Source organism: Sminthopsis crassicaudata, chromosome 2 (assembly GCF_048593235.1).
Source record: "Sminthopsis crassicaudata isolate SCR6 chromosome 2, ASM4859323v1, whole genome shotgun sequence".
Classification (NCBI taxonomy): Eukaryota; Metazoa; Chordata; class Mammalia; order Dasyuromorphia; family Dasyuridae; genus Sminthopsis; species Sminthopsis crassicaudata.
Window position 1 is genome coordinate 477,794,846 of NC_133618.1, and position 15,411 is coordinate 477,810,256.

The window sequence follows — 15,411 nt, forward strand, 5'->3', positions numbered from 1 at the left end:
CTGAATTTCATTTGGGCCATACTCACATTGTATCTGCCACAGGACCAGTTGAGCTATAGCTTTTTAAACTCTTGAGAGTCTCTATGTCTCTGTTAATAAATAATTCTGTTAATAAATAATGATGAGACAATACTAATATTAGCACAAGGTGAAACCTTCTCTGAAGGTCCACTTATTCTGGATTATTTTAATATCTTTCCAGTATCTACCTTCTTCGATTTACTGAGAATACCCTCCAGATCAGAACTATAGAGACTTATGTTCCCCTCCCTAGGTTAATTAATCCACTCAGTTTTGGAAATCTGCCCCCAAAGGCTGAACTATCCAAACTGAAGAATGAATACAATTTCACCTAACTCACTCTATTTAGCCAGCTCCAAATCATGTTTCATATGACCCCAATAACTGTCCAAATTGCCCTGTCATTACCCTTTCTTTCTATCTTCCATTGAGAATAATAATCAATCAATACTATCCTGACTTCTTAAAAGAGTTTGATAATCAATTCCTGGAAGACTCCCATTCACCATTCTGATAAATCCTCTCTGGACACCACACCCTTAAATGTATTGTTTACCTCTAGAAAAATGGGAATATCTTAAAAGCAGCAAGAGCCTGGTTTTTTTGTTTGTTTGTTTATTTGTTTTTTGTTTTTGTTTTGTTTTATTTTGTTTTTGTTGTTGTTGTTGTTGTTTTTTGTTTTGTTTGTTGTTGTTGTTGTTATTTGTATTATCTGGAGCCTAAAAAGTACTTGGAATTTAACAAATAGAATCCCTGAGAGAGAACTAAGTAATCTGTAAAATATAAATGGCTACAATGATGATCATGTCATTGTTGATGATTCTTCCTCCCTCCTTCCTTCCTTCCTTCTTTTCTTCCTTCCTTCCTTCCTTCCTTCCTTCCTTCCTTCCTTCCTTCCTTCCTTCCTTCCTTCCTTCCTTCCTTCCTTCTTTTATTCCCTAAAGACATTTAGTAGCAGCATTTTGAGAAATCTTATACCTTTGTCCTGCTTATTTCCAAAAATTCCCCTTTCTCCCTCTACCAAATGTGGAGTCACAAATATTCTTTTAAAACCAAACCAAACCAAACCAAACCAAGACCTCTAATGAATTCAATTTGACATTATTTGTATAATTTGAACTTTTTTGGGGGAAGGAGAATGGTAGACTATTCCTGAGATGGTAATAATAATGATACTTTATATAGAGCTTTATAATTCTCAAGCTTTCACATTTATAATTAGTGACTTACCTTTCTGAGGTATTTAACTACCTTATTATACTTTTAAAAAATTAATTCTGTATATACACCCCCAATAAAAGGTAAGCCACGTAAGAGTAGGTAATATTTCATTATTTTTGTGTGTCTCCCAAGAGCTTAGAAGAGGGTTAGGCACAAAGTATGCATTTAAGAAAGGTTTATTGATTGATTGATTTATGATCTCATTTGATTTTCATCATACTGTGTGCAACAGGCAGGAAGGTATTGTCATTCATTTTTGTAGAAATGAGAAAACTGTAAGTCAAAGTGTTTTGTTTTGTTTTGTTTTGTTTTGTTTTGTTTTGTTTTGTTTTGTTTTGTTTTCCCAAGTTCACATAACTAGCAAGTAGCAAAGTAAATTTCCTGGTGTTCTTTGCCCTATGCTAAGGTAGCTCTTGATATTATCAGAGAATTGGGGGTTTCATAAAGCCAAGGATGGGAATCATTGAGTTAAGGCATTCAGGATACCTTACATCATAGAGACAAGAAATCCCAATGGTTGAGCATATACAAATGACATATTTTATGACCAACAGCCCTCTTGGGGTTAGTTTAGGACAAATGAAAGGAAACATTGCTTGAAATCCTAATCCCCAAAGTGTTACTTTGCACAACAGGCAGTAAACTTAGGAAATGTGTTAGCCCAAGAAGTAATACCAGCCAAAAATTATAGGTTCCCCAAAGGTCTAAATAAATTCATAGATGACAGGTCCACAAGAGTTTAGGAAGGAAAACACAAGAGAAACTACATTGTGTGAGAGGAAAAATACTAGAGAAGTCTGCTAAACTGAGCTCTAGTTCATGAGCTGTATGACCTTGAATAAATCAGTTTTCCTCTCTGAACCTCAGTTTCTTAGTTTGTAAAATGAAGGGGTTGGATGACTTCTAAAGTTCCTTCTAACTCAATATATGAGCCTTTATAAGTCTGGACTCTGCCAGATAGGACCCAAAATAAATCAATTCAACTTTCAGAGCCTCTATCACTTCACATATAAATAGGGGAGAATAATATTTATGCTACCTACCCAAGAGAATCATTGAAAAGAAAATACCATGTAATGCATAAGGGGTTATAGAAATGTGGCTTATGATGGTGATCATGGATATTTTGAGGTAGGTTTAGAACCAGAGAGCAGAAAAGACCTTAGCAACTGTTTAACCCAAATTCTTCATTTTAAAGATTAGCATTCTAAGGCCTAGAAAGGGAAAGTAATTTGCCTAAGAATATATAAGTAATGGTGGCAAAGCCAAGATTCCAATTTGAATCCAAATCCCAAACTCTTTAGACAGAACCATATGAACTATATTGTTCCATTTCACATTTCTTGGTGCAGTCATCCTAGACAGGCTAATCTGATAGGCCATGGTTCTGACCCAACACAGAAGTTCTCATAGCCTTTTGTTCTTAATATTTGGGGCTGAACCCTTTTCTGGTTATGGACTTTCTAGGCAAAGAGCCAGCTGATTCCATGCTTTCCCCTTCTCCCAGACACATGCCACATGTCCCATAACACTCTGAGGCTCCAAACAAAGAGCTTCACACCATGAGGAGCCAAGCCCAGGACATTTCCCCCCTGGGAATGAAAAAAAAAATCACAGGAGGTAGATTAATTCTTTCCGGACTGCAGCCCTTTATAGCTAACATCCTTTTGGCACAAGCCCACCCATCAGGTAGCAATATATATTGTTCAGACATGCATTGTTTGGGGACTTTACAAGCTTTGTGATGACAAGGATCATGGAAAGGATGGTAGCAAATCTCTGTGCTTAGTTTGGCATTGCATGTGTTACAGGGCAGAGTTGTTGGACTTTGCATCCTGCCTCTTCAGCACATTTGAATGGAACAATATTCATTTTTCACATTAGTGTTAATAAGCCCTGTTATGAGAGGGGTCAAATAAGGCAATAACTATGGCAGGATGAGATGGATAGATAAAAAAGTAAGCTCTCAGTTGAAGGTGGGAACAGATACGCTTGGAAACAAGAAGGACCAATTTTGGCTCATGAAGAACTCTCTGCATGGGAATTAATAGTACCCATGAATTTGCCTCATGAAAGCTGAGCAAGAATACCTCTCATAACTCTACCTCCTAAGGACTGAGACTTGGTTATATTCCTGGAGATTTTAGCTTTTAACCAACAGGAAGCCTAAATCCCAGACCCTAAAGTTTCTTTCATAGGTTCCTCTAGTGTTCAGAGGATGGTTTTTCCAGATGGTGCCTAACAATGACTGTGCCAGATTCTACAGCTTAAGTAAATGTTGCCATCCCCTAGCTCCTGCCAGGAAAAGATGGAAGACCTAGTCGTTTCTCCTGGCTCCAGTGATCCCTTCCCACAAGAGAGCAGAAAGCCCCACATTGACTCGGGCAGTCTTCTTGGAGGATGGACACTTCCAAGGGCCTTTTTCCCTCACCCCATCTGCAGGACCTTCTGGCTGAGTTGCATTCACCGAGAGCTGCCAACCCCCAATCAACAAGGGTAGAGGAATGAGTAGCCAGATGCCGACAGAGGACACTGAGCAGGAAAAGAAGGTAGATTACCATGAAGGGGAAGGAAGAATGCCCAGAGGGCCCAAATGGCAAAGCCTCAAGTCTGATCATGTCTAATTTAGGAAGTTTACTCGTATTCAGTCTTTGAGTCCTTGCAGGTGTTTCTCCACCTTACTATTAAAAATGGTTTTAATGTTGACAATGATCCTGCTAATATCCATGATTTAGGAGGAAAAAAAAATTGTTCACAGTCCCCCCTCTCTCTGTCTCTGTCTCTTTCACTCCCTTTCCCTCTTTTTGTTTCTCTGTATATGTCTCTCATCTCCCCTCTCTTACTTTCTCTCTTTCACTGTCTGTCTCTCCCTCTCTCTTCCTCCCTCCCTCTCTCCCTTCCTCTCCCTCTCCCCTTTTTCCCTCTCTCTCTTTTTGTTTCTCTGGGTGTCTCTCTCCTCTCCCCTCCCTACCTCTTTCTCTCTCACTATCTCTCTCTGTTTCTGTTTCCATTTTTCTATGTCTTTCCTTTCTGTGTCCTCCTCTAGCTTTATGGTATTCCCTCCACAATCTCCTAAGGAACTCAAAAGTTCCTTAAAAAAAAGTATTAATCACTGATAAAATTTAATATAGGGATTCTTCCAAGGAGTTTTTAATATACTTCAGAGCATCAATTCAAAGGTATGAAAACTAGTAGTGAGATTTCATCCAGCAGAGGCTATCTCTGAGAACACTCCCTTCCTGCTGATATTCGGGGCTAGAGAGAAAGAACCTAGAATATTTCACTTCAAAGGTTAATGTGAAAACAGGTCTGTGGATGGATGCTAGTGTTCTCCCGGCAAAAACACAAAGAAAAGACACAGCCACATCTGTTGAAGACCCTGCAAAGAAAGGTTTTGTCATCAAAGTCCTTGGCACTGTCAGATGTTGACATGATTTTATCAATTGAAATGACATTCAAGAGGAGGCATTTCCATCTGCTTTGCCGCTGCACCCTAAGGACTATGGGACCTTTCCATAAGATTTGCATCAGAAACCTTTCCATATGTTGATTTTCCCTTTTAGAATGTGAGCTCCTTGAGAGCAAGAACTATCTTACTTCTCTATTTGTATCTATCTCTAATGTTTAGCATAGTGTTTAGCACATAGTAAGTGCTTAATAATGTCTTTGTTCATTATTTCTTCCTTGCTTTAATAATGAAATCTATTAAATCTTGTCCAAACATTTCTTCACCCTAAAATCTAACATAAGAGTCAATAGGAATCATGAGCCTAACTCTCCATAAAAATAGATTTCTTCATTGTCACTTATTCTGAAATAAGTTATGTTTTCTTATTATCTTTAAATTCACATTTAAATTCATATTTCCATTTCTGAGTCCAATGTGCAAATAGAAAAATTATAGCCTTGATGAAGTTTATCAATCTTTGGAAAGTTTTATGAGCATGTACTCATATTCCCTCCTATTCCCACTATATCTATCCTGAGAATTGATAAACTAAGGAATAGTGGCTGGAAGACTTGCCTGAGTTGTCAGAAGGGATAACTGTGGGAATCAAAGTAAGATCTCAAGCAGCTTGACCTTTAAATTAATTTTCTGCTAAGAATCCTAATCCAAAGAAAGTTTGAGTCCAAAAGGGAAAATATAAACTATGTTTTCCTGGAAATTGACTGAAAAAGTAAATCAGACTATTTTTAAAGGTCTAGGGAGTGAATATAGCCTTCAACCCATCAGACCCTGAACTATATATTAAAATTGGTATAATTTCATATTTTCTAAAATGCTAATAGAACACTATCAGGCAGATATATCAAGGTTCAAACATTCCAAGTTAACAGTTAAACATGCAGATTGTTCCTACTTCTCTCTGAGGTGATTACTACTAAGAATAAAACAAAACAAAGTTTCCTTAAAGGTAAAAAAAAAAAAAGTCAATAAATTTGAGACCAAAGAAAAGATGTGAAAATATACCATCTTCCACTTGATGAAAAAGTAGGGGATGATGGATGTGGAATATTACAGGTATAGAAGGCAGTCAATGAAATTTTGCTGTTTAACTCTTCATGTCAGGGAAATCTCTTTGTTCAGTGGGGAAGAAGGATAATTTTGGAAATGAAACTGTTATAAATACAAATGGCATCAAGAAAACTTTAAAAAATAAGAAATAATGAAAATGTTTAGTTAGTATTCATTTACTTTTATCACATAGGAAGCATAATAAAAACAAAACAACTTTTAACTTTTATTTTTAACTTAATTTTTAATTAAAAAAATTAAAAGTTTTTATGACTGCTTTTCCTATATTAATCACTTAACGGCTACTTAGATTACTATTTTTCATATACTGTATCAGGCATTATATCATTGGGATAGTAAAAAAAAAATCTAAAAAAACAAAATAAACAGAAAAGAAAAAAAAAAAACACCCAAAAGAGAACAATCTAAAAGTGACTTCAAACTCAAAATAGGTTAAATTGGCTGGCCTGGAAAAAGTCCACAATGGATGTGGGGAAGCAGAGCAAATGCCCCCCTCCCTTTGACCTCTGACCTTTCCACAGGCCCTGGCACTAGCTGGAATTCCCTGAGAATCGAGTACTGAGCCCTTGCCAGGTTATTAGCAGAGACCCGCACCCTCAGCAGCTCTGCTGGAAATGCTCTTGCAAATGTCTAGATGTACACAGCTTTAATACACACAACTCAAGCTTCTGTAAACCTCCTACAAACAGGGAGCAGCATGTACAGTATTCCATATCAGGGTTTGAAGGGCTGCATATGGTGCTCAGTTATAACAGCTGAGCTTTAAAAAGTACAACTTCTCATCTCACTGAACCAGAGCCCAAATAAGGCGAGTAAAGAAAAAAAGACATCAACCCAAGGGGAGGTGAAGTATGGTTTGTGTGGGGGGACGCTTCTACATTAAATATTGTTTTTATTATAAATTTCTGATTATCTTCTCAAAAAGATATTTTGCCAATCTAAATAGTACTCACTGCCATAATCTCCAAGATTATCATTTTAACTATTAAGTAGATGAAGAGATGTGTTCATGAGTGTCTAGATCATCACTTTATAGAGTTGGAAATAGGTGTGTAAAAAGTAATGACAACCATGGATAGAGAGCTAGCATCAGATTCAGAAATATCTGGTCCTAAGTTGTGCCTCTGACACATGCTGGTTCTTCTGATTCAGAGCAAGTCACTTAAGCTGCCCCAAGGAAACTCATTAGGACTATTAGTTTCAGAGCAGGTTCTGACCCATATTGACAGTGTTCTCTAGAATGGCCAGATGGCCAGAAGAGCCAGCACCTGGGGAGTGTCCTCTCGCCTTCTTTATTCATCTCTTCCATGGCTCTGGCTACCCCAAAACCATCCAGGCTACTTGATTGCTCACACATCCTGGTGGAGATAGGAGTCACCAAGTTTATCCTTTCCAGGGAAATAGAGTTTCACCATGCCTTACCATCTGCTCTGTAACTGCCCCTTAAGATGTTCCAAGCCTTATGATTTACCCTATCTCTGGGCTTAGCAGACCCCTGGCAGTGTCATCTGACCTACTGATGAAACCTAAAATCCTCAAGCTTTGTCATCCACCCTGCTGCTTTGCACTCAGGATTTCTGGACCTATCCATCTGTCTGGCAAGTGGACTTTGATGTGTTGTTTCCCCCAATCAGACTGTGAGCTCTTCCAAAGCAAGGACTATCTCTCACTTTTCTTATGTGTTTCCTCAATGTTCAAGCTACAAGTACCGTTTAGTCCTTTTTCTATAGGATGTCTCTGGACCTCTAGGTAGAGAAGAGCTTGGGAGGGGAAGGAGTAAGCAAGTTTCCTGGAATACACAAGAAACTTTTACTTTCTGTTTCTGATGCCTGTAATGACTTTCTTCAGCTTTCCAGCCAACTTCCCGCTTCTCCCTCCCCAGCCCCCTGTTGCTGCACGCCATCCCCCAGCTCCAGTATAAAGTTTGGCTTTTGCAGCATGAAGCAGCTGGGCCAAGCTACCAGCGAATGATAATGACCTCAGAAATCTGCTGTTAGCTCGACAACAATAGGGTGCTCAGTCTACTGGAAAATTGTGTTCATCAGCTAACTCTGCTCAGTTACTAATTGACATTGCCAAATATTTTAAGAACAATTGGAATGCACAAGCAAAAAAAAAAAAAATGAAGATCTTAATCCTCAGACTTAATTTTTTTTTGGCCTGTTTTGTTTGCTTGGAGCAGGCGATGGCTATCACAAAACTAAATGGGGGAGGGGAGAGGAAGAGGGGAAAAAAGGCAAGAAAAAGAAAAAATGATCATATCATTATCTAGCCTATGTATATGCAAGGATGTCCTATACAAAAGCTTCTGATTTGTTTCGTCATTTGGGCCCAAATACGGTCTGAGACTCATTGTTTAAGGAAAATTCCACAAACAAAAAGAGAGCACAAGGGTTCCGAGCCAGCTGGTCAAATAATTCTTGTCCACCTCTAAATACTAAACAAGAAGTAATGAAGGTTAACAATATTTTATTTCGTCTTTGCCTCCCTTGATTTCCATTGATCATGTAACTTGGCCTACTTTATTTAATGAACTGGAGGGTCAATGCATTCAATTACCCCCTTCCCACCATCAAGACTTCAATTATCCCCACACCAAAATTATGGGAAAATGCAGAAGGTAACTACCCTGTTGGATATAATGAATAGTATCGTTTCTTACTACATTAAGTTTTAATTATTCTGTGTGCTATTTCCGAAGCAAAATCTGAAGAACACAAACTTTTTTTTTTTTTTTTAAGCCAGAAATGAGATAGACCGGAATGCCAGCTTTGATATGTTTTTAGGGGAATGATGCAGAGATTAATTCCATCAGGGGGTTTGCATGCAATCAGGCAACCACAACCAGCATAGGACGAAAACATATGTACTGTTTTCTACATGTCAGGGAAGGAAAAAGTGTGCTTCAGAGTTTCCTGTTTCCCAATAGTTTTCCTTTGTATTGCCTGAGGAGGCAGAAATGACATCTACTATTGTGTGAAATTATTGGGAAGTCAAATAAACAAAAAAAAATGATAAAAACAAAAAGAAAAGGACAGGGAAGTGATCTGTGTGTCGTCTAGTTTTGTCCATTTTTCTGTTAGAAAATATGACCTCTCAATTTGTCAAAGGTCCTAGTTTTAGCAGTTGATCTTAAGCTTAGTTCTCAGCAGTCTGGAGAGCTAGAGAACAAATACATTTTCTGGTTCAGTGGAGTCATTTTCACATGTTCACTGATTCAAACATTCTTTTACTCACATAACAAACAGCTGCATACCACATTAGCCTAGCCAGTGACAGTCACACATCTCGGCAATAACTGTTTGATTGCAAACTTGACCCTTTCTTCTTCTCAGCCTGAGCAAGACATTTTTAAACAGCCACTCGGTTCTCAATCCTCCTTTGCAAAGAATTACATCAGATAACAAAGGGCTTCTCTGCCACTCATTGTAAGCCTTCTTCTGGAGATCTGTTCTAAGAGGCTCTCTGTAAAAAGGTTTTTTTTATGATGAATTCAGAACTACTATCATGTTAAGAGCAGCGATTTATAAAGAAGAATTCATTGGTTGAGATCTGAAAAAAATAGTTTCTCAGGCCCTACTGACCCAGTTTTCAACAAAAAAGAGAATCAAGTGATGCAAATGAAGTTTTGAGACATTGTTATGCTGTCTGAGAAATTTGTAAAACCCTCCATTTTGCAGTAATTTCTTAATAAAAGCCTCAATAAGTATTGCATTCTTACTTGCAGGTCCAAAGACTTTGGTCTTCACCTCACAGGTTTCTCTATAACAGGTAATGGCAAAATGCCAACTATGCTACATTGAAAGATAAATCTAGTTTAATATAATTTATGCCAAATCACTTTTTCTTGTTTTTAAATAAATTGATTTGCTAAGCTTTGTTGAGCATTTTTAGTCCAAGAAAAAAAATCCAAAACTTAATGCAATAGACTTTTGACTTGATATATACTGAGCATATACTTTTTTGTTGCATTCATTTCCAGATTATTCATGAACCGAAATAGACATTTTAAAGAGAAAAACTTTTTTTTAAGATCGCTCAAAAAGGAATCAACCAGTAGATACTTTTATCAACTGATTCCAGGATGGAAATAAAAAGTTTATAGATTATTCCAACTGTAGTTTTGTTTTGTTTTGTTTTTTCCTTTCCCAAACATACATAGTTTTGTCCTTAAGGACAATTCCTACAGAATTAGAAAAGTGAGAGTGGATTCCTATAACACAATATGTATTTGGAAATAAAGAAAATGATGGAGAAGAGGAATTAGCACTGGCTATCACTTGGCCAGAAGGTGAGAAAGACAGGCTAAATGTGTCATTTACAAAGCTAAACATTTGGTAGTAATCTTAACAGATAACATCTTTTAGTTTTCAGCAGATTTTTTATTTTCAAGGAGCTCTTTAATTCTGTCAGTGTCATGTCAGGGTCTTGTCCCAAATTTCAGAATGCCCAAACTCTCTTTCTAGTTCTATTCACTAGGTTTCTCTAATCCAATATTAGCAGAACTGCATCACGGGGCAGGAGAACCCTTCCATCTGAGGCCAAAGGAAGGCATACCCACTGTTTTATGGAGGGTTGTGGTTGTTTCCCTCCAGTCCCTGAAAACAGCAAAGTTTTATAAAGTACTTTTAGTATCAGGCCGTGAAAAGCGGAAACTAATCCCTTTTATCTTAGCACTTTCCAGTCACTAAAAACAATTTTAATCACTCTCCATACTATGAAATTAGCCCCTACGTGGTACTCGTTATCCTATTTAGAATTTTCTAATGTGTCTCACCAGTAATAAATCGCCAACAAGGCTATGGCTCCTAGAGTAGACAGTGTGTTTCATGGGTATTTAAACAACAGCATTAAGTACTATAGGAATCTGTGGAATGTGGAGCACAGATTTATGTGTCTTAAGAGTTCTTTACTGGTTTGTAATAAGCCAGCAAACTAACGCTTTATTTTTATATTAATTTTGTCCTCAAAGTAGGGTATACTGAAGCATGACAATAACAACAAACTAAACTGGCATATACTTAATAACTGTAACAGAGAATTGCCTCCCATACTAAAATATTTATTGAAACGGGGTACGGGTGGGGGCGACTAAAAAGGATTAACCTCGACAGCCTGCTACCAGATCTTTAACAGTGGGCAATGTAATGCCTTAAGGTACCTCAAACTGTCTTTCATTTTCTAGACTTAATGGCTGATTGCAGAAATCAATGTTGCCATTAGTAACAGAGTATTTGTTATGGCATGATTTCCTCTGTTGTTAGGCTTGCAGAATGATTACAGTATTAGCAAGGTGCTTTTCTTATAAAGGGCTAGAGATAGAACGTTCCATTTGCTGTCCATTAGCAAGTGGCTTTGGAAATAGGGACGAAGCCAGAAATCTTACCTGCTGTGGTGTGGAGATTGCAATTCAGTTTTCATAAGCTAGGACTTTTTATAAAAAAAAAATGGATGAGGAAGCTCAGTATCTTGTGGACATTTACAAGGAATGTTTTTGGTAGGGAAGGAACTGTTATTTCCTAAGCCTATGTCAAAAGTGGATGTGCAATTTAAGGCATGAATCTAAATGTCTGTTTTGACAAGTTCCCAGAATGCATATGGGCTTAGTATAAAGTGATGTGGTCCATATGATAGAACCTCCCAGAGAGATAGGCCATGGATTTAGAGAGCAAAAGGCAGTATAGCCCAACTCCATTATTTTATAATTGTGGTAAAGAAAGCATTTGAATAGACGTCCTGTGAACCCTTTCCATTACCCCATGGATATGAGTTTAAAGAAAGTTATATTGGGGAGGGTTCATTTCCACACTTGAAGAGTGGTCTTTTGGGGGAAGTTGGGAAAATAATGGATGTGTATCATTAAAGAAAAGACTGGTAAAGGCTCCCTCATCCATCAGCTATGGAGAGTCCAAAGAATCCTGAAGGATCCTTTTTCTAGAATTCCATGACAGAAGCCTCTCAGAGATGGAAACTGGACAGGAGTGAGGAGAATTAATACCATACAGGGAAAAGGGACCTCTAAATGTCTCAGATAGATGAGACAGTACTCTCCATTTCTATATTAAATAGAAAAGGAAGAGATAAAAACCTCTTTAAGGCATAAAAGAGAGGGAAAGTAAGGGGCCGAATGACCCTTATTCTTAAAAATAAACAACGACAAGACTATGGAAGAAATCGTACTTATTTCCCACTTTGAAAGGCCTATTGATTATAAGCCATCGATGAGAAACGCTTCTAACCCCGAGGCTTTCCACTGGGTGATGCTCCCACTCTCCCCCCAAACGGAAGCCACCTACCTGAGGAGGACGGCGATGAAGGGTGCGGGCTGTCTTCCTGAGCACTTCCGGTCTGCGAAAGGCCCCCGCCGAGCCCACTCTCCTCAGTCACGTTGGAAGATCCCGGGGTGGTGGAGCGGCTCACCGACTGGGATTCCTGGTCACTTCCAGAACCCCGCCGCTCCTCCAGGCACCCTTGGAGGACCTCTTCTTCAGCCTTCCTGTCCCTCTTGTGGACTCGGGAGTGGACGACAACCTGGTGATAGGTGCGGAACACTCGGCCACAGTCTGGGCACTCAGTGGGCTTCTCCTTCAGGTTTCCATGACTTTGCATGTTGTAATCAAGTCCCTGGTTGAGACCATGTGACAAAAAATCTCTACTGCCTTCTAAAGGGTCTAGTTTATTTGGCAGGTCTCTTTGATTGCCCATTTTAGTGCTGTGAACCAAATCAGCAGGCATTTTCTGCTTGGAGCCATCTGTTCCCACTAACACATACTCCCGCTTCTCCTTATCAAACAGAACTCCGGCATTTGCCAAAGTGTCTTCATGGTTGCGCTGTATCTGCTGCTCTTTAGACAAGAAGCCATGTTCCATGGCCATCCCCCTTGCCATGAGCTGCCAGGCCTGGTAGCTGTTCACGGGGTCCATCTCGGCCGCTTTGGCAGCCGCCTGCAGACGCTCTATGCAGCTGGACTTCAGCGGAGGCACCAGGTTGAGGCAACCCAAGAGGGAGTGTTTGTCCCCTTCGCCGAGGCTGTGGCCCATGCCCGAGATGGGGGACAGCAGCTTCCCCAGAACCTCCTTCTCCTTCAGGGGCACGTCTCCCTTGCTGTAGAGCTGGCTGGGCTCGCTCAGGCTCGGCTTGTCCGGGGGCATGAAGCCGCTCTGCAGACACGAGAGGTACCGCGAGTACAGGTTGGCATGCGCCTCCTGGGACATTCCTCCCATGGGGACCGGCACCTCGGGGTCGCTGGGAGACTTGTTCTTGACGGAGAGCTTGTTGAGGTGGACTTTCATGTGGTTTTTGAGGAACCAGGGCTCCTTGAAGCGCCTCCCACAGATCTGACAGCAGTGCTCGAAAGAATCCTTGTGTTTCCTCATGTGGCCCTTGAGAAACCACGCCTGGCTGAACACCTGGCCGCAGACCTCGCAGCGGAACTCGTTGGCCGCCTGCTCCCCGCTCCCGTTGGAGCCCTGGCCCTGGGCCGACTCGGCGGTGATGTGTGCCTTCTCCACGTGGCTGATCAGCTCCTCCTCCTGCGAGGCTGCGAAGTCGCACAGGGTGCACTTGTAGGGCTTGTGAAGGATCCGGATGTGGCGGTCCAATTCCTCGCGTTTCTTGAACTTCCCCTTGCAAAAGGTGCAGCGGAAACCCGCCGTGGGGAGCACCGTGTCCTCCTGCACACTGGCCGGCTTGGGCGAGGGCGCCGGGTTAGAGATGTCGGGGACGCTGTGGTTCACCGGCAGGGACAAGTTGCAGGTGGCCAGAGGGGGCTGCTGGGAGTGGGGTGGAGGCTTGACGTCGGGCCGCGGCTGCAGGAGGCTGCTCTTCATCTGCTTGTCCCTCAGGATGGCTCTTTCTTCGAGCTCGTGAAGCAGGCGATTCTCCTCGCGGACTCTCCCGCGGCCTTTGCCCAGGTTCCCAAGCTTATGGGTCCGCAGGTGTATTTTCAGGTTCCCCTTTTGGGCCGCCCGGTGGTCGCAGTAGGGACACTTGAAGGGCTTCTCGCCCGTGTGTGTACGCATGTGCAGGGAAAGGATGCTATTGAAACGAAATCGCTTCCCGCACAGGGGGCACGGGTATTTCCGATTCTTCCTCGCATCGTCCTCAATATCACTCATCTGGGACATAATGCCAAGGTTCTGGCCATTCAGGAACTGCTGCAGGTCCACCCTTCCGTTCAGACTGGTGTCCACGTCTCGGTTGAGCTGATTGGCCAAGAGAGCCATCTGGCTGCCCATTGGCTGGCCTCCCATGGGCACGTGGCTCTTCTCTTCGAGGGTGGCGGGGGCCTTCTCTTCGGAGTTAGGCCTGGTCTGGAGCTCTGGGAATGCATGACTGAGCTGAGATGTTATCTGGTGCAGCTTCTGGCTCATTGAATACTGACCATTAAGGATCGTGCTGTTAAGATGGGCCTCAGCCTCTGGGACAGCTGAAGAAACTCCAAGGCACAAACTAGCTTCCTCCATCCCTGCAGGGGAAAAGAGAACAGACCATTTAGATGGGGGCCATGATAGTTAAGAATAATGAATCAAAAGTATCAGTTGGCAGACAATTTGCATTTTAGGCTTTACCTACACATAATAATGCTAAGGAATTATGGTCAAAAAACAATAATAAAAAAATGAATTATTAAATGCCAATTATGCAATATGATGTTGCTCATCCAATTTGTTTTAGCAGCAGATCTTCTTCGTTGTATTTCCTATTTACAGACTGCAATTATTCATTCATATTTTAATTATTAATGTTTTACCACTTTCAATACCTAATAACAAATCAAGAGGCTACATTTCTTCCTCCCCTCCTTTCTTCCTTCCCTTGCTCCCCCTCCACATCCTTTTGCCAGCTCACTTTGTAGTATCTGCACCTGTTTGCAGGAGTAAAAGTTCAAGACAAGTCTATTGCATAGTTTTCTTTTTCTTTCCTTTCCTTTTCTTTTACTTTCCTTTTTCTTTCCTTCCTCTTTCTCTTTTCCCCCTTCTTTTTATTTCATTTCTTTTCTTTTTCCCTTTCCTTTCCTTTCTTTTCCTTCATTCTCTTTCCTTCTATTCTCTTTTTTTCCTTTTCTCTATTCTTTTCTTTTTCTTTCTTCAAAGCCCAAATTGAATTCCACTCATAACTTTTGGTTCCATTCACTACATTGAACACATTCTCCTTTTGAAATGAAAACAGGAGTTTTATGATTTGACCAAAAAAAACACCCAATGATGGCATGATATTTACTGGCGTACAATAAAACAAGATAATGTTTTGGGGGAAAAATAAGTAAAGGACAAGCTTTAGAACAATAAAAGGGATTTTGCTTTAGTCAACAAAAAGTGCAGTAATATCTCATTAAGCTGATTAGTATGCTGCTTAGAAACAGTACTAGGTGCTGTAACACATGATTATAATCATAAAAATCCTTCAGTGTTTGCAAGTAAGCATTAACGAGGTATATTAAATTTTAAGGAGACTGCTACTAGCAGCTTTGCAAACCTCTGAGATTAAGATTTAACCCTTGTGTTCCAAAACATTGTTGTGGTGTCATTTTAAAACTCAGTCCATCAAAGGAAGTATAAATTATCTTCGATTGGAATCTTAATTGATTGCTGAGAATGCTCACATTTGAGTTGGGGAAAAAAAAAGTACT

The 15,411-nt window shown here is 40.4% G+C and overlaps 1 protein-coding gene across 14 annotated transcripts in view; it reads right to left on the minus strand.

The window, feature by feature from the left end:
- The window catches only part of ZNF536 (zinc finger protein 536), a 578,037-nt gene that overhangs the window by 314,563 nt on the left and 248,063 nt on the right, over positions 1-15,411 (minus strand). For all 14 annotated transcript variants that reach the window (XM_074293256.1, XM_074293266.1, XM_074293260.1 and 11 more), the window contains one exon: positions 12,076-14,247. In XM_074293256.1, coding sequence (XP_074149357.1) covers positions 12,076-14,245 — 2,170 coding nt within the window. In that variant the 5' untranslated portion in view covers positions 14,246-14,247. The remainder of the gene's footprint in view (positions 1-12,075; positions 14,248-15,411) is intronic.